This window comes from Lynx rufus, unplaced genomic scaffold, assembly GCF_022079265.1.
Source record: "Lynx rufus isolate CCGP_SWC_20201006 ecotype Redwood Valley unplaced genomic scaffold, mLynRuf1.p SCAF_53, whole genome shotgun sequence".
Taxonomy (NCBI): domain Eukaryota; kingdom Metazoa; phylum Chordata; class Mammalia; order Carnivora; family Felidae; genus Lynx; species Lynx rufus.
The window spans coordinates 761,056-785,937 of NW_025814871.1; the positions used below are offsets into that span (position 1 = coordinate 761,056).

At 64.0% G+C, this 24,882-nt stretch overlaps 1 protein-coding gene across 1 annotated transcript; it reads right to left on the reverse strand.

Moving 5' to 3' along the window:
• Nucleotides 1-1,635: 1,635 nt before the first annotated feature.
• On the reverse strand, nt 1,636-17,176 carry PALM (paralemmin). The gene is made up of 10 exons (XM_047100775.1): nt 17,016-17,176; nt 14,451-14,502; nt 13,964-14,044; nt 12,676-12,803; nt 11,273-11,396; nt 9,844-9,865; nt 9,258-9,320; nt 8,670-8,729; nt 6,095-6,226; nt 1,636-2,216 (listed from the first exon to the last, which is right to left on the reverse strand). The coding sequence occupies exons 1-10, from the start codon at nt 17,174-17,176 to the stop codon at nt 1,687-1,689; spliced, it is 1,353 nt and encodes a 450-aa protein (XP_046956731.1). The 3' UTR covers nt 1,636-1,686.
• Nucleotides 17,177-24,882: the final 7,706 nt, after the last annotated feature.

A 24,882-nucleotide genomic window follows, 5' to 3' on the forward strand; every position in this document is an offset into this window, starting at 1 on the left:
CCAGGCCTTACCTGCCCAGGTGCCGCTCACGTGGGTGCAGGTGCGGTGGGCACTGGGCACCGGGGTGAGCCCAAGGGAGCCCGGGGCTGCGGTGCAGAAGCCTGCTCCCGCCTTCCCGCCTCCTTTTATGGCCCGGCCGCCCTGGTGGGGCCACGCCCACCTGGCCACACCCTCCCCCCCCCCCCCCCCCCCCCCGTGAAAGCCAAGGACGCCAGGGCCTGGGGCTGTTCACACTGTTTATTTGCTTCTCTGGGAAAGTCAAGAACAACAAGGCCTTGTCACACATCAAAAGCAGAGGGGCACTTCAGCGGAGGCTCACAGCTCGAGGACTCAAGGAGGAAGAGGGGGTCCCACGGCCACTGCCCAGGGTCACCTCGCAGGGGGCCTCTCCCCCTGCCACCAAGGGGCAGAGCTGAGTCGGGGTCCGGGCTGCGACCAGAGGCGACCCCTGCGCCCGCCCCGGGCACCGGGTGGGAGGCCCCTAGGGGAGGGGCTGAGACGGGGCCTCACCGACCACAGCCCACACGGGAGGGTCTGCGAGCGTGTGCACGAACGCGCCTCTGGGGCGAGCGTGGCTGCAACCGGGGAGATGTGTGTGCACATCCAGGTGTCGGCTGCCCCCAGGAGCGCAACCCCTGTCCCCGCCCCCCTCCCGGCGGGAAGGGGACAGGCTCGCATCGGGCGGGGCGGCAGATGGGGGTCTCCTGCGGAGGAAGCCCCGCCCCCGCCCCAGGCTGCGTGCTCCCCACCACTGCCGGAAATGTGCCAAGCCCGCCGGAGTGGCAGTGGCCTGATCTCTGGGGTATGGTTGGAGGGGCCCAGCACCCTGGTCCAAGCAGGTCCCGGGCAGCCCCCCAGGGTCCCCCAATTAGCACCAGGAGGAAGAAGGGCCCAGTGGGAGTGGGAGCTCAGGACAAGAAGCGGCTCGCGTGGCCCTGGGCCCCGTGGCAGGGGGACAGCGCAGGGGTCCCGGACCCATCCCCCACGGGGGCGTGTCCCTGGGGCTCTCCCTTCCCAGGCTCCAGCATGCCGCCCCCCTCACCCCCGGCCACCCCAGAGAGAGCCTGGGGGGAGGGGCACACCAGGCTGGGGGTATCCAGAGAGCGGGGCCTGGCTTCTTTCCAGGACCCTGAACCTGACCTCCGACCCAGACTCCCCAAAGAAGCATGGCCTCACCCCAATGGCCTGGGTACGGACGCCACAGCTTCGGCCGGGAAACCCCATTTCCAGGGGCTAAGCGGGGACAGAGCGGGCCCCCGGGAGCCCTAACCCGGCAGGACGTCCCCTCGGGGACCTCATTGGAGGCGGCAGGAAGGCACAGGCAGGAGGCCCAGAGGGCGGCTGGCCGCCGGCCGCGGCTGCACCGAAACCCCGGCCGTGTCGTGGGGGGCGGGGGGGGGGGGGGGCGGCGGGGGAGGGGGGTGCCCTTCGCGTCGGGAAACGTGGGTCCGTCCGTGTCGCTCTCCTACCAGGCGCAGGTGCACGGCTCAGTGGCTCAGGGGTGTCGGGGGTGGCGATGGGGTGGGGGACCCCCGTCCCTCTCTTTCCATTGAAAGAACCCTCGGCGGGACCATGTGACAGCCGCGTGTCCGGGGCCCGTGACTGTGGGTGGAGGGCGGGCAGGCGCCGGGCCGGGCGGTGGGTGACTGTGGGTGGAGGGCGGGGCGGGGGCGGGGGCCGGGGGGCTCACATGATAGAGCAGCATTTACAACGCTGCTTCTTCGTGTCCAGGTCCTGGGGGTCGCTGGCGGGGGCCTCGGGCCCCACCTGGTTCTCCTCCCGGGAGGCGGCGGCCGCGGGGGGCTCGGCCGCGCTGCCGTTGGGCGGGGCGGGCTCCTTGAGCTCCGCGGCGTCCTCGATGACCACCAGCTCGGCCGTGATGGTGCCCTGCAGCCCCAGCACCTTCTGGCTCTCGGCCTCGTCCTCCACGTTCTGGTAGCCCATGAAGATCATGGTGACCGGGGGCTCCTGGCCGGGCTGGATGCCCGGCGGGCCCGACGTGGCCTCTCCCGGCTGGGCCTGCACGCCGGTGATCTCCCGCCTGGACGGGGTGCTCTGCGCCGCCTCCTTGGGCGCCCCCCGGGCCTCCGCCGCCCCCGCCGCGGACCCCGCCTCGCTCAGCGTGACCTCGTCGGCCTTGTGGATGAGCTCGTCTACCTCGGAGGAGCTCAGCGGGTGGATCCCGTTCTCCGCGGTGCCGTCCACAGCGTGGACCACTGGCAGGGGTGGGAGAGACAGACAGACAGACAGACGGAGAGTAAGCTGGCTCTCTCTGGGAGGAGGGGAGGCCTGGCAGAGCTGTGGGCCGCCCCCCAGGGTAAAAAGGAATGCGAAACCGAACCACGCATTTAAAACCAACGGGCATCGAAAGCTCCCTGTGGGCGTCCGTGCCCCCCCAAACTGGCGCACAGACGAAAATGTACAGGCACAGAAGCACCTGTTGGAGACCAGGAAAGACTGGAATCCGGCGGACGGGGCCTCTGTCTGCTTGCATCCTGCAGTGTTTCCCGGCGACTGGGTCCCACGCCGCTTCAGACCACGGACGTGGCCAGCCCTTGGTCACACAGCCGGCCGGGGCTGGACCCGACCGGTCTAAGTGGTCTGAGTGTGTTTCCCTCCCATGAGGAGTTTCGGGGACCGTGACTTCCTTCCTTGGGTCCCTGTGGTTGACCCTGAGTTAAAGTTTAGTCTGGTCACTCCCTCTCCTGACCACCCTGGACGCCGTCGCTCGCTGAGGAAGAAGACTGGCCCCTCTAGATACCCCCAGCCTCGTGTGCACCCCCCCCATGTCTGAAAGGAAGACACCCGAGTGCATACAATCTCCCTAAAGGCGTTCTCCAGATCTCTCCAGCTCCACACTGGTGTCTCTGATCTGGGCTGGAGTCCCCAAGGTCAGGGAGCAGTCCCCGAGGGCAGGGAGGGGTCCCGCCACACCACGGCGCCAGCCCAGCAGACTCCTGGGAACACAGCTGCCCTTCGACAGTGTGTGTGTGTGGGGGGGGGGGGACACACCCTAGGGACTTGCCTCCTCTGGGGTCGAGGGTCAGGGCTCCAGTTCCCGGTTTCTGGCCAGAAGGAAAGCGCTTTCTACTTTCGGTTTCCAAATCCGGGGGACGGGTGTCCACACCTCAAGGCCTTGCAGCGACTCTGGGCTGGAGGCCCGGAGGGTGGGGCGTGCCCTGGTGGCACGGGATCCAGTATTTCCCACTGGCCACTGCCCCCGAGACGGGAATCCGAGCCCTTGGCCGCCATGGAAATGGATCACCTTCCCATCGCTAAGCAACCAGGGTCCAGTCTGGCGGGTCCAGAGTCCCCCAGGCTGGGCCAGGCTGTGCTCGGGGAGGACCTTCTGGGAGCCCAGGCATCAGGCACTGCCTCTGCCCTCAGCCCTGCGAGGTCACTCTTGTCCAGGAGCCAAGGCAGCTGGGACGTGCCCAGGGCCACACAGCTGGGGAGGGCTGGAACGGGGACTCTGCCCACCCAGGTCTACGTTCCAAACCACGACAGAGCTGGGCTGCGAGTGGGCCCCTTTCACAGCCACAGAGACCGAACAGCCTCTAAGATCATGAGGCTCTGGGAATCAACACAGCGAGACATCATCTCACCACCGACACGATGGCTCCAGTAATAGTGATAGTAACTTGAAGAGGGACAATAACAAGTGTTGCCGAAGACGTGGGGAGCTGGGGACCCTTGTGCATGGCTAGTGGGAGGGGGAGATGGGGCGCCTGGGGGCTCTGTCGGTTGAGCGTCTGACTTCAACTCGGGTCATGATCTCACGGTTCGTGGGTTTGAGCCCCGCATCAGGCTCTGTGCCGACGGCTCAAAGAGCCCGGAGCCTGCTTCGGATTCTGTGTCTCCCTCTCTCTGACCCTTCCCCGTTCATGCTCTGTCTCTCTCTCTCTCTCTCCCTCAAAAATAAATAAACATAAAAAAAAGAAAACACCCAGCAGTTCCTCCAAAGGTAAAACACAGAGTCCCCATGTGACCCAGAAATTCCATGCCTTGGTATCACCCAAGAGAAATGAAAACATGTGCCCCTACAAAAACTTGTATAGCGTCCTAAAACCCAAAAGAAGGAAACATCCCAGACAGCCATCAACGATGACTGGATAAACAAAATGTGGTCCTTCCAAACAATGGAATATTACTCAGCCCACAAAATACAAACGCGGACGGACCCCGAACACACGGCGCTCAGGGAGGGAACCAGACACAAACGGCCACTTGTGTGTGATTCCACTTGTGTGATTCCACGTGTGCGAAACGTCCAGAACAGGCTCATCCACAGACAGGAAGGGGGTTACGTGGATGCCACGGTGGGCATGGGGGGTGATGGGGCTTCTGCTTTGGAGAACGAAAATGTTCCGGAATTAGAGCCCATAACATGGCGAACGAACCAAAACCCACTGAGCTATGCGCTGAATTGGGTGGGTGTCCTGGACCCTTCCACTCCATACGCCACGTCTGGGCACAGACCCCACTGTGGACTTACTGACGGACTCTGGGCCGGGCGGTATAATTTTATCCCCGACTCAGGCGGCCAGCTCCATGAACTCCACGGCACGAGGAAAGCAAATGGTTTGCCTTAATGTTGAATACCACTTTTTAATGTCTTCTCAAAGCGTATTTTGTTTACTGAAGTGACCCGTCTCCTTTTTCCTACCATTGTAGTAAATACTGCCCGAAATTTCCCCTCCCTGGGGTTATTTATATACTATCCCCCACAGGCCATGCCAAAAATGAGCAAAAGTTTAAATGCCAAAATATTTATGAAATTGCTGCCTAAACACGGACGGATAACACAGTTTAAAAGAAAGTTTTTTCTTGGGCCGCCTGGCCGGCTCCGTCAGCTGAGCGCCAACCTCAGCTCAAGTCATGATCTCACAGTTTGTGAGTTCGAGCCCCGCGTCGGGCTCTGTGCCTGGAGCCTGCTTTGGATTCTGTGTCTCTCTCTCTGCCCCCCCCCCACCCCCGCCCCGCTCTGCGTGTGCGCGCGCGCTCTCTCTCTCTGAAACATAAACATTTTAATAAATAAAGTGTTGGGGCGCCTGGGTGGCGCAGTCGGTTAAGCGTCCGACTTCAGCCAGGTCACGATCTCGCGCTCCGTGAGTTCGAGCCCCGCGTCGGGCTCTGGGCTGATGGCTCAGAGCCTGGAGCCTGTTTCCGATTCTGTGTCTCCCTCTCTCTCTGCTCCTCCCCTGTTCATGCTCTGTCTCTCTCTGTCCCAAAAATAAATAAACGTTGAAAAAAAAAAAAAAAATTAAAAAAAAAAATAAATAAATAAATAAATAAAGTGGGTTTTTTTACCTAAAAACAAAAAGAGTGAATTTTATGGCTTATGACTTACAGAGAGAGAGAGGGAGAGACAGACAGGCGTGTTGGGGCTCTTGACCAACGCTGCTGCTCATCAGCCTTCCTGCCGGAGTCTCTCACACCCTGTTTCCCTCCCGGCCGCCAGAGGGAACTCCCCAAACCAAACCAGATCTCGGCACCTTGGCCCCTGCTCGCCCCTCCCGCCAAGGCTTCACCTGACGCCTCCCCCCACTCCGCACCAGCCCCACAGGCTCCTTTCAGTTCCTCCAGCTCAGCAAATTCCATCCCGCCACAGGGCCTTTGCACACGCCGCGGCCTCCGTGAGGCACACTGTTTCCTTGTGCACCTGCTGTGCGTCCAGTGAGGCCCTGCTCACTTCCTCTGAGGAGCCTCCCCCGGCCCCTCCCCGCCCCCACTAGACGCCGCACCTCTGGGGGTCTTGTCATCTTTATCTCAGCAATAATCCTCTAAATTTATTCGTGAGCTCCAGACTGAAGGGCTGCGCCCACGGGCCGAGGGGCTCTGCTACGACAGAGCCGCGTCCCTCTGTGATTCGATTCCCAGAGCCCAGCCTAGGACCCAGCCCTCAGCCGAGCTTCGGGTCAGGTTCCCGGAGTGAACAAAGACAGGGCTGCAGGCCCAGTACTGAACGGCCTCTCAGTCAACAGTGGGCTGTGGGGGGGTGAGACCGTTCCCCGAGCGGCACCCACGTCGACGCAGGTGGGCTGCGGGAAGGGGGTGGGGTGGGGGCCTGGGGTGGGGGACGGGGGCCGCATACCTTTGGTCTCGTCTTCGTACACCTTGATGCCCTGAGGGAGCGGCTCCCGAGGGAGCAAGGTGGTGCTGGACAGCACCCGGGTCTCCCCCGTCACCTTGTCCTTCTCCACCGTGATCTCGACCGAGTACATGGCTGGCACGGGAGGCACGGGTTACCCAAGGCCACCTGCCCACGTGCCCCCCGCCGGCTGCAGCCAAGCCAGGGAGGGGAGCCGGCAGCGCAGAGCCAAGCAGTGGGGACGCCCTCCACGCAGCGCCCCCCAGCTCCTCGTCTGCCCGCGGCATCCCGGCACCACACGGGCGCCAGCCTGAGGTCCTCTGCTCGGCATTCGAAGCCCAAACTCGCGTCCCACCCCACGTGGAAAGCCTTACACTGCTTCTGTCTCCTCAGAGCCAGCGGGAGGCCATGCCTTGACCATGGTCACAGCCGAGATCTGAACTTGGGTCGGCAGGCCTGCGTTCCCAGCTGGATCTCCGCCCCGTCCTGGACCCCCCACCCCCGCCTCGGTGGTCAGCATGTCTGTGCGTCCGTACTTCGGTCAGCTATTGAACTGATCGTCAGCTCTTTCGCTATGAAGAATGGGAAATTCCCTCTTAAATAAATGAGCGTCGTTACCCGTTAGAGCCATAATTCAACAGCCAAAATCCCGCCCCCGCTGTACAGAAATCACCACCACAAAGACCACATGGGGAGCCTGGGTCCTAGCAGTGACCCCCGGGTGCTGACCACGGCCCCCAGGACCTCGCCCTGAATCCCAGTATCCCACCTTCCCCTCAGGGTCCCCGAGGAGCCCCCAAATCACCATGTCCAAGACTCCCTCCAATCTGCCCCCATAAGCTGCAATTCCCTCCTCCTCTGCCTCTCTCACCCCCCACCTCTGTCCATGTGCAAATCTAGTGGGTGCTGCCTTGGGAACAGTTGGAATCTCAACCCACATCTCAACCTCTCCGTGTCCCCTGACCAGGTCAGCTCCCCGTCTCCCCCCACCGCTCTGGGACCCACTGAAGGCCTCTCCTGCCCCCTCGCTGGCCTCCAGGCGCCGCCCACGGTCTGTTCTCCCCACTGCCACCAGAGGGCGCCAGTGAGCACTGGGTGGTACCGGTCCCTCCTCCCCCCACAGCCCTCCAGGGCTCCCCTGTGCTGTCCCAGGGTTAAGGCCCGAGTCCTCCCACACCCACGGGACCCAGCATGACTTGGCCTGCGCTCACCTCCTTCCCCTCTCCCCCCTAGCTCATTCTGCTCCAATCAACTCAGGCCTCCGGGTTATTCCTTCCCCAGGGCAGGTACAAATCCAGCCCCCGGGCCTTTGCATGTGCTGTGACCTCCACCTGAGACACCTATCTCCCTGTGCCTTGCTCCTTCACTTCTTTTGGGTCCTTGCTCAGATGTCACCTACTAAGTTTGGCCTCCCCTGAGCCCTCTGATTAAATGTGCCCCCTCCAGCTCCACCCGCTGCCTTATTTTCTCCATAAGTTAACTGCATAGACATTGCCCTTACGAGAATGTCAGCCCCACCCCCCGCCCCGGGTTGTGCCCCTCACACCTTGCACACAGCAGGTGCTCAATAAGCACTTGCCAAATGACTGAACGAATGCCATTTAATCCACACCCCTGCACCACCTAACACCCTCATCTCCAGACACACAGTTGCGTGGGATGTGCACTACACAAGGTCATTGGTTAAGGGACAGGGTGGAGCTGGTCTGACTGGCACAGAGGTCCTGAAGACACCTCCTCCCTGGCAAATGCTACCCTCCGTCCCCTGCCTCCTGGGGCAAAACTGCCTGACCCTGCACGAGACCCCGGGCCTCCCCTGTCACCGTCCAAGGTGTCCTGGCCACCCTGCCCCCAATACGGTCTTCACCTCCCTCTGTGGTTTCCTGCATCCACAGCTCACCCCAATACCAGCAGCAGCAATAAGGCTTTGCCAGCTGTGACCACCCGTCACTGCTCCCGGGTTGGGTCCCTGACCCTGGGCCTGCGGTCAGTATAATCCCGCTGCCCCAACAGGCGGAGACGGGGAGTCGCCTTGTGGCAGAGCGAGAACCTGAACCCCAACTCTGTGTGATGCTTAGTGCTAACCCTGTCTCTCTCGGCTTCCCAGAGGCGCAGAAATGCCCGAGTCCCAGCTCGGTCACCTCCGGGAACGGTGCGCTCGCTCCCTATCCCGAGGCAGCCTGAGGACAGCAGAGGAGGGAGGCTCTGCAGTGAGCACGTGCGGGCGTGTGCGGGGGGGGGGGGGGGCTGTGCGCCGCCCCACAGGCAGGGAGGGGGCAGCAAGGTTAGGGAGGACGCCGTGGGGAGCGCTGGGTTAGAGAGCGGCCATGCGAGGGGCCCCACCTTCTCAGGGAAGCTGGGCCAGCGCGTGACCAGGGTGCCAAAGCAGGGGGGCGGCCGGGCCCCACCCCAGGCTCAGGGCCGGGCCTCGGTCCGGCTGCCACCCCCATAACCACAGCTCCTGCTGAGGGCGCGTCTGCGTCTGCCCCGGCCCCTGCCTCTCCAGGCCCCCCCCGGGCCCGGCGCTCAGCCCAGGGACACAGCTGGGTGCAGGGGGCGAGGCAGGGGGCCGACCCACCTGCTTTCATCATGGTGGAGCCTTCGACCGTCCTCACAGGCGTGTTGCAGACTCCTTTCTCTGTTCAGGGAGTGAAGGGTAGAGACAGAGATGGGGGTCAGAGGAGGGACGGTCGCACAGACCCCCGGACCCCCCTCCACATACACCCAGACACCTCCAGCTGTCTCGACACCTCCCCACATGCTCACATACCCTCAGACACCCAGACACCCCCCAGACAACCCCCCGCAGATGCCCCCAGACACTCGGCCACCCCCCCAGATACCCAGACATACCTGGACACCCCCAGACACCCCCTGGACACCCCCAGACGCCCGGGCACCCCACCCAGGCAGCCAGATAACCCCCAGACATGTAGACACTGCCCAGACACCCAGACACTCCCCTCCACACGTGTGCACGTCCAGAACCCCCTAAACACACACCAGCCCCCAGCGTGCTTCCATCTCTCAGCTCAGATGATTTTCACAAAATCCCTGAGAGCCCTGGGTGGATTTTTTTTTTACTTATTCATTTTCAATTCCACAGTAAGACACTCCCCTGAATAATTAACATGCAACAAATCAGGCCGAAGACACTGGCCACCACCTCCAGTCCCGGCTGGTGGCCCTCCTTCCACGCTCCCACATGCGGATACTAGTTCAATATGTACTTTAAAAATATAATTTATATTAAATAGTTTTAATATGGTTAATACTTTATTATATTTAACAATCATATTTGCAACTAAATCTACATTTAAGCACCATACATATTTGTGAAATATTGGCAGATGTATATTATTTATCTGTGATCCTTTTTGAGGAAGGGAGTAAGATAGATCCCACATTTCAAACTTTTGGCTTTTTGTCTTTGTTTCCTGGATGGCAGACTTTCACCTGTGGGCGGGGAACCTCGTCCTTTAAAACAGCGCCCCGTCCCCCGGACTTGCTGAGACGCTGATTTCTTGCCCCCACAGATCCCACTGTACAGACGTGAAAACCGAGGCCCGCCCGCCCGCCGGCACAGGAGCAAGTGGACGTGGCCAGAGGCGGGGCTCCACAGAAGCGACAATAACCGGCCTCCGTCGGCAACACCGGCCACCAGCCGTCACTTTCCAGGCACCCTCCCCAAGCCCACCACCCGCCTCCGGCCACCAGAGGGCGCTCGGCCCCCTCCCCTCCCCGGAGCCTACCTTTGGGCGTGCCCACCGGGGCCTGCAAGAAAGAAGGGACAGAGGTCAGGGCTGGGGCGCGCCTTCCCGCTGGGAGCAGTGGGGGGGGGGGACCCCGCAGAGGGCTCGGCTTCGCAGCTGGTGACCCCATCACAGGTGCGGTCTCCTCCGGAAGGGACCCCCCCACCCCTGCCCTAGCCTGTGACAGCCAGATAATGTCCCGCCCTGCTCAGAAGCCACCGGTGGCTCTCTGTTGCTCCCCACATGAAGACGAAACCCTTCTCGATGACCCCCCAGGGTCCCGGGTCCACAGATTCCCTGCCCGCAGGCCTCTCCTCCCCCACCCCCCATGTCTGGCCAGCCTCCCTGTTCCTTGAACACATTCCTGTCCCAGGGCCTTTGTATGTGACGTCTCTGCACTCTGTATTTCTGCCTGGCTGGTTTCTCACTCTGGACCCCGACCACATCATGTCACTGTCCCTCGAGGTACCGTGTCACGTACCCAACCAGTGTCTCGGTCTCCTTCAGGATGCGGGCATCACGACGACAAGGTCTATACACAGTCAACCTCGGTGCAAGGTCCCTCTCGTCTCAAGCCCAAGCCCGAAGAACTCCCGTTCCATTTCAAAACCCACCTCCTCCAGGAAGTCTGTCTAGGGCTCCCATGCATCAAATGCCTCCTCAGGGACTCCGCAGGACCCTGGGCTGACCCATCGCGGCCTGACCACCCTCCCCCCGCTCTCCTGGCATGATTCGGCGAGGCCAGGCCCCAGACCACATCCCCCTGGTCTGCCCCAAGCCAGGCCCCGGAAAGCAGTGAGAGCAGGGGACAGCTGACAGAGGAGCATGTGGAGAAGGGCCCGGACACACGGCAGGGATGCCGGCCTTCAAGACGCCCCCAGGGCCCCTGCCCCAAGGCAAGGTGCCGTCACAGCTAGGACACGAGGGGGGAACATGTGTCCCAGGGCTCCTGAATCCTACAGCAGCAAAGGTGCCTGGGAGATCTTGAATCTGTGCTAACACACGGCGTCCATGAGCTCTGGGTCCAGAGCTCCAGGGTCTGGTTTCGTCAGACCCCAGAAACATGGCCAAGTCCGGTAAAGACCACCTCTTAGCAGTGTGGCCTCAACCTGTCCGGGTCCCGGAGCTTCTCTTCCACCCGAGGGGGGCGCTGTTCCCACCGGAATGGGCCCACGGACAGGCGACGGCGGTGGCAGACTCGGTAAAAGCAGGGGTGACAAGTGGGGGTTTCGTCGAGAGCTGCCCACGCGCCAGGTCTCGTGCAAAGTGCCCGCGGTCCCTCCTGACACCCCAGCACGTGGGGGCGCTTAAGGGGGGTGGGGGAAACTGAGGCGCACAGCGGGAAGTGGCTCTGAAGTCTGAGAAGGGGCGGTGTCTCGCCCTGGGGCTGGCCCTGGTGGGCGCCCCAGGCGCGTCATCACCTCCTCACCTGCCGAGAATCGAGCGCCACCTCCGTCTTCTCGTCCTTGGCCGGGCTCGGGGCTGCGGCGCCCTCTCCAGCAGCGGTGGTGAGCGGGCCCGCGTTCTCCAGCACTTCAATCTCCTTCTGAAGCCTGGGGAGGGCGGGGGGGGGTGCGGTGAGCGCCAGCGCCACCGTGGGCTCCCTGACCCGATGCCCCCCACCCGCTGGGACCCATTTGCATCCTTCCCTCTCGCAACCGGGGAAACCGAGGCGGGCAGCCGGGCCGGGCTGGCCCGTCCCTGGCACCTTCACTGCCTCCGGGTACTTGTCTGTTGGTTTGTAACCAAGTCTCCTGTTTTCCGTTCACACGCATTTATGTTTACAGGAAGCTTTCTCTCTCTGGGGGAACTGGAAAACCCACATCACCTTCCAAATACTGCAAAGTAACGAGCACACGGCCCCGTGAGAACAAAACAGCGCCGGCCGGGGCTTGGGGCCGTGGCCCCTGATGAAGCGAGCCTAGCCCTAGGTGGACAGGCTGACCACAGTTAGGGTCAGCCTGGAGGGCTTCCTGAGGGAGGCGTCCAGGCAGAGCCACCTGAGCAGGGGGAAGAAAACCAAGGGCCCCCAAAGCACTTGACTCGTGCGGGACACACGGCAGGGCTCAAGCGAGGCCCCCTCCCCCGTGAAGTCTCCTGAACTGGCCCGTGTGCCCCGCCCCGCCCAGGGCTGCACCCAGCAGGGTGGGATGTAGAAGCCCACCTCGTCCAGCCCCCAGTGGCCAACAATCCCCAGCAAGTTTCTGCCCTCTGCCCGTCAGTCCTGTCCCGCCTGAGTCCCGCCTCCATTCGAGCCCCCTGCTCTGGCCCCGGGGAAGAGGCTTGGACGGCAGGACAGGATCCCAGGTCTTCGTGGTGGGCGGGCCGAGCTGTGGGGCCCGGGCAGGCCCCACGCCTCTTGGACCTTCTCTGGCCAAGTGGACGCTTGGAATTTTGGCCGTCACTTCCCTCCACCGTGACCCTGCCGCCCTGGAGCTGAGCCTCTGCCTGCCCGGAAACCCCAGGCCTTTTGTCCCGGCCCGGGGCGGGAGGGGGGGCGGGGGGGGGTGGCTGGGGGGGGTCACTTTCCCTGGGCCCGCCCCCCCCCCCCAGGCTTCCTGCGGGCCCAGCTGCCTGGGCGTCTGTGGCCGCCAGCAGCACCAAGCCAGGGAAGGCTCACCGGCGGGGCTGGCGCCAGGAAACCCCCAGGGAGGCCGCTGCGGGCAACTCCCATCCTCCAGGATCCGCCCCGACGGTCACCCTCACACACCTGCACCGCCAGGCGCTGGAAGGAGCAGGGGGTCGCGCCAGGCAGCCCCCTGCCCCCTCAGGCCCAGCTCAGAGGCCCGCACGCCATCCATCAAAGCCGCGCCTGGACCGCACCCCACCCACCTGGAGATGGACCCCTCCAGCAGCCGCGCCCTCTGCTCGTCCTCCCGCATCTGTCTCCGCATGTCCTCGTCCCCCTGTGATGCTGAGGACGTCTCCCCCAGCAGCCAGCGCTCCCGCAACGCCTTGGACTGGGGTTGATAGGGACCCGGGTCAGAGTCAGGGTCCGGTCAGCTCTGCCTTCCCACTCCCCCAGCCCCTGTCAGGGGCAAGGCCCAGGTCCTGGGGCCCGGCCCCCCCCCCCACCAGCCGAGGCCCGGGTCCTGGGGCCCGCCCCCCCCCCCACCAGCCGAGGCCCGGGTCCTGGGCCCAGCCACCCCCACCAGCCGAGGCCCAGGTCCTGGGGCCCGCCCCCCCCCCCACCAGCCGAGGCCCGGGTCCTGGGGCCCGCCCCCCCCCCCACCAGCCGAGGCCCGGGTCCTGGGGCTCAGCCACTCCCACCAGCCGAGGCCCGGGTCCTGGGCCCAGCCACCCCCACCAGACAAAGCCCAGGTCCTGGGGCCCGGCCCCCCCCACCAGACGAGGCCCGGGTCCTGGGCCCAGCCACCCCCACCAGACAAAGCCCAGGTCCTGGGGCCCGGCCCCCCCCCCACCAGCCGAGGCCCAGGTCCTGGGGCCCGCCCCCCCCCCCACGAGCCGAGGCCCGGGTCCTGGGGCTCAGCCACTCCCACCAGCCGAGGCCCGGGTCCTGGGGCCCAGCCACCCCCACCAGACAAAGCCCAGGTCCTGGGGCCCGGCCCCCCCCACCAGCCGAGGCCCGGGTCCTGGGGCCCGCCCCCCCACCAGACAAAGCCCAGGTCCTGGGGCCCGGCCCCCCCCCCCCACCAGCCGAGGCCCGGGTCCTGGGCCCAGCCACCCCCACCAGACAAAGCCCAGGTCCTGGGGCCCGGCCCCCCCCCCACCAGCCGAGGCCCGGGTCCTGGGCCCAGCCACCCCCACCAGACAAAGCCCAGGTCCTGGGGCCCGCCCCCCCCCACCAGCCGAGGCCCGGGTCCTGGGGCCCGCCCCCCCCCCCACCAGCCGAGGCCCGGGTCCTGGGGCTCAGCCACTCCCACCAGCCGAGGCCCGGGTCCTGGGGCCCAGCCACCCCCACCAGCCGAGGCCCGGGTCCTGGGGCCCGCCCCCCCCCCCACCAGCCGAGGCCCGGGTCCTGGGGCCCAGCCACCCCCACCAGACAAAGCCCAGGTCCTGGGGCCCGGCCCCCCCCACCAGACGAGGGGTCCCAGGTCCCAGAGGCTCTGCCTCCCCCCAGACGAGGCCCAGGTCCCCGGCCGGGCCGCCCGCTCAGGACCTTCAGGTGCTGTAGCTGCCGACGGTCGTCCTCCAGCTGCCGACGCTTGCTCTCCATCTCCGCCTGCCACCTCCGCTTCTCCTGACGGGGATGCACACGACGGGTCAGGACTAGGCGGGGGCCGCACAGACCCCACCAAACCCACTGGACGCTTTGCCCACACAGATCCTGCTTTACTGTGAATGGCACCTACTTGGCCGATCGGATCCCTGCCTGTCCTCCCCAGCCTATGCCCCGGTCTGACCCCCCAACCTGACCCCCCCAGTCTGAGCCCCCAGCCTGACCCCCCCCACCTGTCCCCCCATCTCCAGCAGAAGGCTCCACTAGGAGGCCACGTTCTGAGAACTGAGGGGACCCCTTCATGTCCATTTCGCGGGGAGGCACTCAGGGTTCCCGTGGGACGCCCTGGTTCTGAGTCCCAAGGGCCCCGGGCTGGGTGTGGAGACCCGGACCCCCATCCACACCGTCTGAGGGGCAGGGGACTCACTGCAATGGCCTGGAGCCGCTCCTGCTGGGATGTGGTTTCTGCCGCCAGGACCCTGGGGGAAGAGAACGCACAAGGTCAAGGTGGGGCCCACCCCAGCCTGCTTTCAACAGATCTGGTCAGAACCCAGCCCTGTGCCTTCCAGCTTCATGGGACCCTTCCCTGCCCCCCTCAGAGGCAGCTCTGTCCTGTCCTGAGCCTCATCCCGCAAAGCTTCCGGCCCCCCTCAGAGCAGGGCCCAGGGACAGGAGGGCGGGGCTCTGCCTAGAGACTGGGGAAGGGTTTGGGGAGGAGCTGGGTCGTGAAGGATGTGCAGGAAAAGGCGTGCAGCCCCTCGCCCAGACTCGGAGACTGGTCAGGACAGCCCTCCCCTCGCCCTCCTACCCAGCAAGCACCTGTCATCCAGCGCCGGGAGGGACACACGGAGGGTGAAGGACCCCCGGCCCCCCTCCCAACCCTTGGACTTGCTACCCTGGGGCTTCCCCCGGAGTCTCCTGGGAGCCCCAGGGCTCAGAAAGGAAGCAGCAAACCCAGATTTCAGCCCCAGACGCCCTTTCTCATCCACGGGATGTTTTCGGGAAGCCACCCAGAACTGGCACGTAGCGGGCGCTGGATAAACGTCCGTGTGGCCAGGTGCAGCTGAAGGGACAGGCTTCCTGCTTCCGTGAGGGGAGGCAAGAGGCCTAGGACTAGATGGGGGCCTGGTTCTTGCCCTTCCCTCCCCACTGCTCCCCCAAACCCTCCACACACGGTGGGAAACAGCAGAACCTGGCCTCTCCTTTCTATGGCCTCTCGCAGGGCCCCTGGAAGCTGCACGCAGTAGGTGCTCAGTGAAATGGCTGCACGTAATAGGGTCTCAGTAGTTGTATACAGTAGGTGCTCGGTAAGATGCCTGCACGCAGTAGGTGCTCAGTGAAATGGCTGCACGTAATAGGGTCTCAGTAGTTGTACACAGTAGGTGCTCAGTAAGATGCCTGCACGCAGGAGGTGCTCAGTGAAACGTCTGCACGTAATAGGGTCTCAGTAGTTGTATACAGTAGGTGCTCAGTAAGATGCCTGCACGCAGTAGGTGCTCAGTGAAATGGCTGCACGTAATAGGGTCTCAGTAGTTGTATACAGTAGGTGCTCAGTAAGATGCCTGCACGCAGTAGGTGCTCAGTGAAATGGCTGCACGTAATAGGGTCTCAGTAGTTGTATACAGTAGGTGCTCAGTAAGATGCCTGCACACAGTAGGTGCTCAGTGAAATGGCCGCACATAGTAGGTGCTCAGTAGTTGCACACAGCAGGTGCTCAATGAAATGTCTGCACCTGAGCTGTCGTCCGTGACGGGCCTGAGGATAAAGTCTGGCCTCCAGGGCCTCTGTGACAAGGCGAGGCAGGGAGAGGAGGGCCGCTCTGGCCTCACCAGTCTCACGGGGGCAGGGCTGGCGGGCACGGCGGGGGGGGGGGGGTTGGTTCTGGGCAGTGGGACCCGGATCCTCTTACAAGACCCTCATCTGCACAGGGACGAAGTCACAGACCGTCCTCCAGGTCTGCTTTCGCCCCGACCAGCCCTCAGCCGTGGGCCAGGAGCCACCCCGGGGCCTCCAAAGACCCTCCACAGACCCTCCAACCCCTCTGGGCCTTGGCTCCCCATCTGCACAAACAGTGGGTACAGACGCCCGAGCTCCTGTTGGGTGCCCCCCGCCCCGCCCGCTGCCATTCAGAAAGGAGACAGAGGCACAGTCACACGGTGTGTTGGGTGAGGTCCACCCCTGGGACCGAGGCTTCACCCACACCCAGGCGGCTGCTCCCGGGGAGATCCATCCTGAACTGCAATGCCCCACCACACACCCCACTCAGGCTCAGGTTCCTGGCCTTGCTGAGACCCGTGAAGTCATCTGGTTCTCACGCCCCGGCCAGGTGACCCCACCCAGCTCTTCCCTTCCTGGCGGGTGGCACCTGGCCCCTTTGTGCCTCCCAGGGACCCGACAACACCAGCCGCACCCTCTGTGGCTTCCCTCTCTCCTTCCTCAGGGAGGCTGGGTTCAGCTGGGTGAAGTTCAGGAAAGGCTTGATCCAGCAACCTAGCTTGGAGGCCCTCCCTGAAGGGCCTGATCAGCTACGTTTCTGGGTCCGCCACACTGCTCTGTGTGCCCCACGGAGGCCCGCCCTCCACTTCTCGCAAAGCTCACATTTCCCATCTCCGGCCTCGACCACAGCCTGTCACCTGCCTGCCCCCTGAAGGTCCCCTCTTCACCCACAACAGAGGCAGAACAAAAGTCAGAACCACTCATTCTCCTGCCCTTATATGTCCCTGGCTCCCATCACCCCGTGAAGGAAGTCCCAGTGTAGCCCAGCCCTCTCCACCTCTCTGCCCTCACCTCCCTGGTTCTCCCTCCTGCTTACTCCGTGCCCCAGACCCTTCGGGTCCACCTCAAGCGCCCCAAGCTCCTGATCCTGCCTGCTGTTCACTCCGCCTGGTGCACTCCTCCCACCGCTGGCAAGTGAAGCCCAGAGAGGGCAAGTCACTTGTCCACAGTCACACAGCCGGGAAGCACAGAGCTCCGGGCCACCCCACAGGCCTACCCTTTCCCAGCTGCCACGCGGCCTCCAGGGACCCACCAGGAAGACGGTGGAGCTGGGCGAGGGGCATATAGCCACCGAGACCCCAGCGCGCACAGGGCCCTGCAGGGCAGAGGCAGCAGCGGCCTAATGCTGGGTCCGCACCCCAGCAGGCAGGCGGCCATTCAGGCCGGACACAGGGACACGGGGACGCTCCGTGGCCAGCCTGCCAGGCTGGAGACAACAAGGCAGGCAGTGTCCTCGCTGGGCGGCACGTCCCTGCCGGCTGAACCAGGTCAGGGGAAGGTCAGGCGGGCCCACTGTGGAGAGGCACACAGGCCCCGGGGAGACAATATCCCTCCCTCCCTTCAACGTCCCTGTCGTCCCTGTCGCAGCCTAGAGGGCACAGCCTCGCGTGTCCCCTCGGCGCCCCTCCCCACGCCTCAGGGCGCCAAAGCCGCCCCGCCCCGGGCGCCGCCCCCCCCCCCCCCCCCGGTGGGGCCCGCGGGAGGCGGTCGCCCTGGCAACCGCACCGTCCCCATGGCAACGCGGAGGCCGGCACGCGGGGGCTGGGCCGGCGCGGAGCCTCTCCCGCCCCCAAGCCGGGCCTGGGGGGCTAAGGGGTCTCCCGCCCTGGGCCTCAGGGGCCGCCGGGGAGGGTGCGATGCGGGGAGGTGAGGGGTCCGCCCTGCCCCGCTGCTGGGGGTGCCCCCCTTCTGGTGTCAGGGGCCGCAGCCCAGGCAAGGGGATCGTACCCCGAAGGCTCCGGACCTGCCCCTGGAGCCAGGGAGGCCGAGGTAAGCCGGACAACGCATCGCAATCCGAAGGACAAAGTCTGACGGCAGAACCCTGACCAAACGGCCACGACGTAGGGACACCGGCCCCAGCGCTCCCCACCTTCGCCCCGCAGGGCTCAGCCCCATTTCCCAGGATGGGAAACCGAGGCTCGGGAGCCGGTGAGCACGCACAGGGCACTTGGGAAGCACCCTCCTGACGACGCTGAGAGGCGGGTGGAGTGATTCGGCCTGTTTCCCCAGTGGGCCAACTGACGCTCGGTCCAGACAGGCGGGCTCCTGAGTGCTCCCCGAGCACAGGGCCTCCCTGAGGCCTGGCCAGGCCGCACAGGTGGGGGTGGGGGTGGGGGGACAATGGGACGGCGGGGACGCCCCTCAGGACCCAGCGAGGGACACAGAGGCCAGATGTCAGGAGATGCCGGGCAGAGAATCGAGCTTGGGCCAAAACACACGGTCGGGTTTGGACAGGTGAGAGCTGTCCCCGCCGGCCGTGTGGCCCAGGGCTGGTCACTCCCGTCTCCGGGCCTCCACTGGCTCTGCTGGGCAAGGGGCCACAGCAGCTGCTGGTGGAGGGACGGACCCTCCTCCTGGAGGCCCACCCTCAGCACAGGCAGACTCCTGTCCTCGCCTGATTATTTTTACAGTGCTTGGAGCAAATTCTGGGCTCGAGCCCCGATGTGGGCGGCTCAGGACTCGAGAGGGTGTGGGCTGAGAGCGAATGAGATAATCCTGGCTTCAGGAGATGAGCTAACGAGGCCCAAACCCAAACGAGCCGGGCCCTGCAGAGGCCTCGGCTTTGGGAGGCGTTTATATTTTAAAGGCACCAGAGAGGTTACGCAACGTGCCCAAGGTCACCCAGCGGGCAGGATGAGCTGGGTCTGAGGCGGGGGGGGGGGGGGGGGGTCACACACCGGTCCTTCCAGGCCCATGCCAGGCAGCTCCAGTGGAATGAGGGGTCCTGGCCCAGGCAGGCACGGAGCCCAACACCGGCAACATTCCTGTGCTAACTAAAAGGAAACAGCCGTGGTCGTGGCCGTGGCCACGGGTGCAGGGAAGGAGAGCAGAGTCTGGCTGAGGAAGGGGCTAAGGAAGGGAGCCCTGTGGCCCGGCCCCCCACTGGGGTGGCTGGAATGGGGGGAGTCCTAATCTCACTGCTGGTTCCCAGCTCCCTTGTGGGGCCTTTGTCCCCCTCCAGCCCCCAGAACCTTCCTCCCTGTGAGGCCCTGCACAGCCTGGTCACAGGGCTCAGTCTCTTAGCTGGTGCTCAAGCCCCCACCCTTCACCAGCTCCCTGCCTCCCCCTTTCCTTGCTCCAAGCTCAGAGCACACGCAGCTGCCTCTTCCAGGAAGCCTTCCTGATCCTGTCCCTTCACCAGGAAGGAATTCTCTTCCTCTGAGACCGTCGGCACAGGGGACAACGACAGTCTTTGGTGAGGTGGACAGCCCGTGAGGCGTGGCCGGGTTTTCTGGAAAGCTCCAGGCAGAGAGGCATCACCCCCACGGTGGAAACTGGGATCGGAGCAGGCCACAGATCCAGACGCACAGTTGTTGCCTATTAAGCTGGGGGGAGGGGAGGCGGGTGGACCCTGCCCTGGGCCCCCACGGGGGAGGGGCAGTGGGGCATGAATGGCACCCAGAGGCCGTCTCCAGCTTAGGGCAAGCTGGGCCTCAGTCCAGAGGCAGAGACCAGCCCCAAAGAGCTGTGGTCCCTCCCCACCCCTCCCTCGGATCCAGCCACAACCCCAGACATTCCAGGCACGCTCCCACCTCAGGACCTTTGCACCGGCCGTGTCCTCTATCTGTCGAGCTCTCTCCCAGGACTCACTGGCTCCCTCAACGTCACCTCCTCACGTAGGCCTCCCCTGTACCCCCAACCCCTCACCAGCTCGCCACCAAGCAGCACCCTCATCATTTGTTTATTTCCCCACAAGGACAGGGTCTCTTTCTGTCCGTACCATGTCCCCGGCCCCCAGTGAACGGCAGGGTTCAATGAACGTTCACCGGGCCAGCGAATCAGTTAGAGTCTTTGCCTTTTCAGAGGTGGCCCCCACCCAAGGGTCCCTCCCCTGTCACATTCCCGCCACCCTGAGGACCACTGTCCTGTGACCATCTCTCTTGGAAGAAACTCAGTGTCACATCAGACATTTATCTAAAACAGGCTCCCCGCCTCCAACAGAGGACAAGTAATAGGCCCAAGGTCACCCAACCACCTCAGAAGTGACCATACAAATTAACGCGTAGAACAACCCAGTGTCGGGCGCCCGGGGGGCTCAGTCGGTTGAGCATCCAACTTCCGCTCAGGTCATGATCTCATGGTTTGTGGGTTCGAGCCCCGCGTCAGGCTCTGTGCTGACAGCTCAGTGTCTCCCTCTCTGCCCCTCCACGGCTCGCGCTCTGTCTCTTTCTCTCTCTCAAAAATAATAAACAAACGTGACAAAAAAATTTTAATAAAAAATAAAATAAATTTAGAAAACAACCCAGTGTCCATTGATGGATAAACAGATAGAACACGTCCACCACACTCAGGAAGGTCCCTCGGCCACGAGCAGGAGTGAGGCGCCCACCCCCGCCGCCCCGCGGACGGACCCCAGACACACGACGCTCAGGGAGGGAACCCGACACGAGAGGCCACGCGGGGTGTGAGTCCGCGTGTGTGAAACGTCCAGAACGGGCTCATCTGGGGACAGGAAGGGGGCTCGTGGGGGCTGGGGGCTGGGGCGTGACTGGGGATGGGGAAGGGGTTGCTTTTGGGCTGATGGAATGTTCTGGAACTAGAAGGAGGTGGTGATCGAACAACTACGTGGACATACTGAAAACCACTGAATTGTATCCTCCTGACAGGTGGATTCTGTGGTGTGTGGGTTGCATCTCAAGGAAGCCGGTAGAAAACACACACGAGTGGAGTGGAAACAGCTGGGCTGGTGCCAGGGCCCCACCCGCCCCCACCCGCCCCCACCCACCCCCCCCATGGGCGGCGGCGGATCCCGCGGGCCCTGCCCGGGACTCTCGGGGTCAGGAGCGTCTGACTACAAACCGACCGACCGGCAGCGCCTTCTCACCGTGACAGAAGTTACCAGAGGGGACCCTGCCCGTCACTTGGCCTTCAGAGCCCAACACTGCTGCCCCCAACACCCACGGTCTGCTCACCGGGCTGGGCTCCCAGGCCCGGCCCGAGCCCGCCCCCACCCTTTTGTCCTGGCAGTGACTCCCCCTACTCTGATTCTCACCCGTCTTTCCCACTCGGCCTGGGCTGGGCTCCCCTCCAAATTCCCAGCCTGATCCGGACTGTCCCAGTGACAGGCTCAGGAGGTCCCTGAATTCCTGCTTTACACCCTTGAGAGCGCCTGGGCGGCTCAGTCGGTTAAGCGTCCGACTCTTGATCTCGGCTCAGGTCATGATCTCATGGTTTGCGGGACGAGCCCCGCGTCGGGCTTGTGCTGACAGTGCGGAGCCTGCTTGGGATTCTGTCTCTCCTTCTCTCTGCCCCTCCCCTGCTTGTGCGCACGCTCTCTCGCTCTCTCTCTCGCTCTCTCTCAAGATAAATAAGTGTAAAAAAGTTGTTTGAAAACAAGACAGACCCCCAGCCCAACTCCACACACCGTAGACCCTGAGACCCGCCCTCAGCCATCGGCGCCACACGGAGACCCTGTGCGGTGTGGCCGAGGCGCCCGCCCTGCCCATCCAGGGGTCTGAAGTCAGGTCTCTGGCACCCAGTCCCGGGGCCCCCCCTCCCCCCCCACACACGGTGACTGTCCACACTGAGCCCTGACCTGGTCCTCAGCTTCCAGATCCTCTTTCTAGCCCAGGTCAAAACCTCACTCCTCTCCTGCTTGGACACCGTCGGTCCGTGGCTGCCCGTGGCTCCCTTGCTGGGTGCCCCAAGCCTGGCAGGACCTAGCCCCGAGAGCACAAAGCAAACAGCACTGCTTTCTGCTGAGGCTTTCTTTTCCCACCCCCGGGCCTTTGCACAGGCCAGCCCCCCAGCAGGCACGCCCTCCGCCCACCTAGGTACACCTCTAAATCTCTCTCCTAGAGAAGGTCCGTGATGCGATGGAGCGGGGCCCTATCCCTACACAAGGCTCCGCGGGTGGGCAGGGAGTGTTACCTAAATCAACAGATCATAGGTGGATGGAAAGAAACGGGTTCCCAGACTTGGAAAAAGGGGGCATGATTTTTTTAAAGAACGTCAACCCACTTCCCAGCATGAAAATCTGAGACCCTTGAAGGTGGACCTCAGCACCTGAGGCAGAACTCCCCCCAGAAATACTTACAGCATCGCCCCCGCCTCTAGCCACACCCCTCCTGGGAGGGGGCGGGGAGGCACAGGGCAGGTGGTCCTAGACGCAGGGGTGAGAAGCTAATGTCAGGATACCTAGCCCCCCCCCCCCCCGCCCAGTCCATGGGACACAGGAAGGTACAAAGACCCCACCACCACCACCCCCAACCCTGGCAGCTGAAAGGACCCAGGAGCAAATCCCGGCGATGTGGCCTCAGATATATCAGGTCACCTCTCTGAGCCTCAGTTTCCCCACCTTGCAGGGCTTCGTAAGCATCAAGCACATTCACACGGACAAAAAGCCCCGTGCACAGCAAGGACTTACTAAACGTTACCCGCCTTCCCAAGTTCCTGCCACCACCGCTGGTACCGTCCCTTCAAGGGGACACTCTGTCCCTTCAAGGGGACACTCACTGTTTCAAGGAACCCCCCTGCTTTCAGAAGGAAATGTCACCCCGTGGCCAAGACCGAAAACCAGACACCGCTCACGCAAACATCAGAGTAAAAACACTAAAAAATAGATACGATGAGAATAAAAGCCGGTGATTACGTTCAATTATCACTAGACGCTGCTGCCTTTCAACTGGTTCGGCTCTCGTTAAACGGGGAGATTAGCAAGTGTGAGAGAGGCGTTAAGGACCCATTTTGCACCCGGTTGAGACCTTCTCCTGGGAAAAAGGCCCGAGCCTGAGGCCGGGGAAGGAATCTGCTGCGGGCCCCGTCTGAGCCCATTCACCGGACTTAGGCTGCTCAGAGCTGCATAGCCGGGTGCCCTGGGCCAGGGGCCACGCGGCCAGCGCCCCCCCCCCACCCCCAAGGACAGGTACCCCACCCAGCTCCGTCGCTCCTCCTGTGCCCCACCCGTCAGCGGGGCCCCCATCCTGCTCCCGGCCTCCCTGGAGGTAGTCACTCAAGGATTTTGGTTAAACCCTTAAGTTGTTAAGTTGACACAAACTAACTTAACCTTTAATTTAATCCTTAAATTAACAAAATTGTGATAAATCCTTCAATTCATATTTCACCTCTCCAGCGGCGCCGTGAGCCACGACCATCTCTCTGACTCGGATGGCAAAGCCCGTGGAGGAGGAAAGGGCAGCTGCCTCGGGCCCCTGGAATGGGACCTCAAGCTGGGCCACCAGGGCCGGGCGCTCCAGCAGGACAGGGCAGGATGGGGCCGCTCCCCACCCGCCCGGCCACCCAAGCCGGGGGCACACGCGCTTTCTCTCACGGCCACTCAGGCCCGTGAACGCCAAGCCGGTCCCACGTCTGCCCCCAGAAAACCCAGCGATCTAGCCAACGTGGGGCCCGAGGCAGCATGTCTGATCCACGGGCAAAAGGCACTGGGGCAGGGCCGCAAGCGCTCAGGGGCCCTCCTCCTGCTGTGTGACTCTCAGGCAGCGGCTGCCCCTCTCTGGGCCTCAGTAGCACCTCAGCGGGAACTGAAACAGGGTCCAACCGGAATATCCATCCTGGGCGGGCCTTTTCCTTGCTTTTCACCCCTCATCCCCCGAGGCACCCCCTCCCCACAGCTCAGGGTCTGCGGTCTGGAGGCCCAGAGGCTCCCCTCGGGCCTGGGGAGTAGAGCAGATAAGCAAGTCGGGGAACCTAATGCGGGCAGACACATCCGGGCCCTGGCTCCCCTGAGCCCCTGGCTGGGCTCCCCCGGGGGCCGGGTGGGGGAGCAGGCCGGGCCTCTGTCTGGGTTTTCCAAAGCAGAGGACGTCGGGTGTCCCTTCCTGGGGAGGGCGGGCTGCAGCGGCCCCCACCCAGCCGGGGGCGTGGCAGGTCACGGGTGAATCCCTGGAGGAGAGTTGTCGGCTCAGAAAACACACCCAGTGGGAAGGGCAGGGGCGGCTGGGCGATGGGGGGGCCTCCCTGTCCGGGCCTCCGCCCGGAGGGTGGGGAGGGGGGGACCTGGCCCCAAGCAAGACAGCTGCTGGCCTTGGCACACAGTGCGGGGGCTGCCAGGACCCGGACACCACTTCTCATCTCCCGACCATGTCAGCACACCCCACAACCTCAGTGCCCACCTGTGGGAGTGGGGCCTGGGGGTTACCCTGACGCCAGGAGAGAGGGGACTCTGTCTGAAACGACTGTGCACGCTCATCCAGCACCTTGTGCGAGAACCCTCTGCTGCTGTGGGCAGTTCCTCGCCCAGCCCCCGGGGACCCAGGCTGCCCCCCCCCGCCCCGGGGACCGAGGCTGCCCCCCACCCCGGGGGGGACCCAGGCTGCCTGTCCCGCTTGCACCTTTAGCCTATGGTGAAGTGGCCAGGCTCTTCCTTGGCTACACCATTTGGGGTCCCATCTTGGGGACGCCTTCCCTGGGAAGGGATCAGACCCAAGCTCGCCTGCTGGAAAGCACCTGGACCTCCAGGCTCACACACGTCCCAGACCAGGAAGGCTGCAGAGAGGCCCCCTCCCTCCCTCCCGCGGTAGTCAGGACAGTATCTGCTGGCTGGACCCCCGCCCCAGCAGGCGCTCCTGACAGTGCTGTGGCCCTTGGGGAGGGCAGCCAGACAGAGGGAGGACTGGTGCGTCCAGGGCACAGGGAGCGAGTGCTCCGGTTGGAGGCGGGGGGGGGGTGCGGTGGGAGGCTGAAGGCCAGTGCGATGCAATGGGGAGGGGTCCGTCCATCACCCCACGGCTCCCGCTCTGGGGCCCACAGGTGGCCGAGGGTCGAGGCTAGCCCGGGGACGCGGGCGGGGCTCGGGAAGAGACGCGGGCCTCCCCCTCCCCAGCGCCCCAGGCTGCGCCCCCACCGGCCGCTGCCGCCCCAGTCCCCACATGAGCCCGTGGGTCGCCGCCGGGGGTCGGGGATGG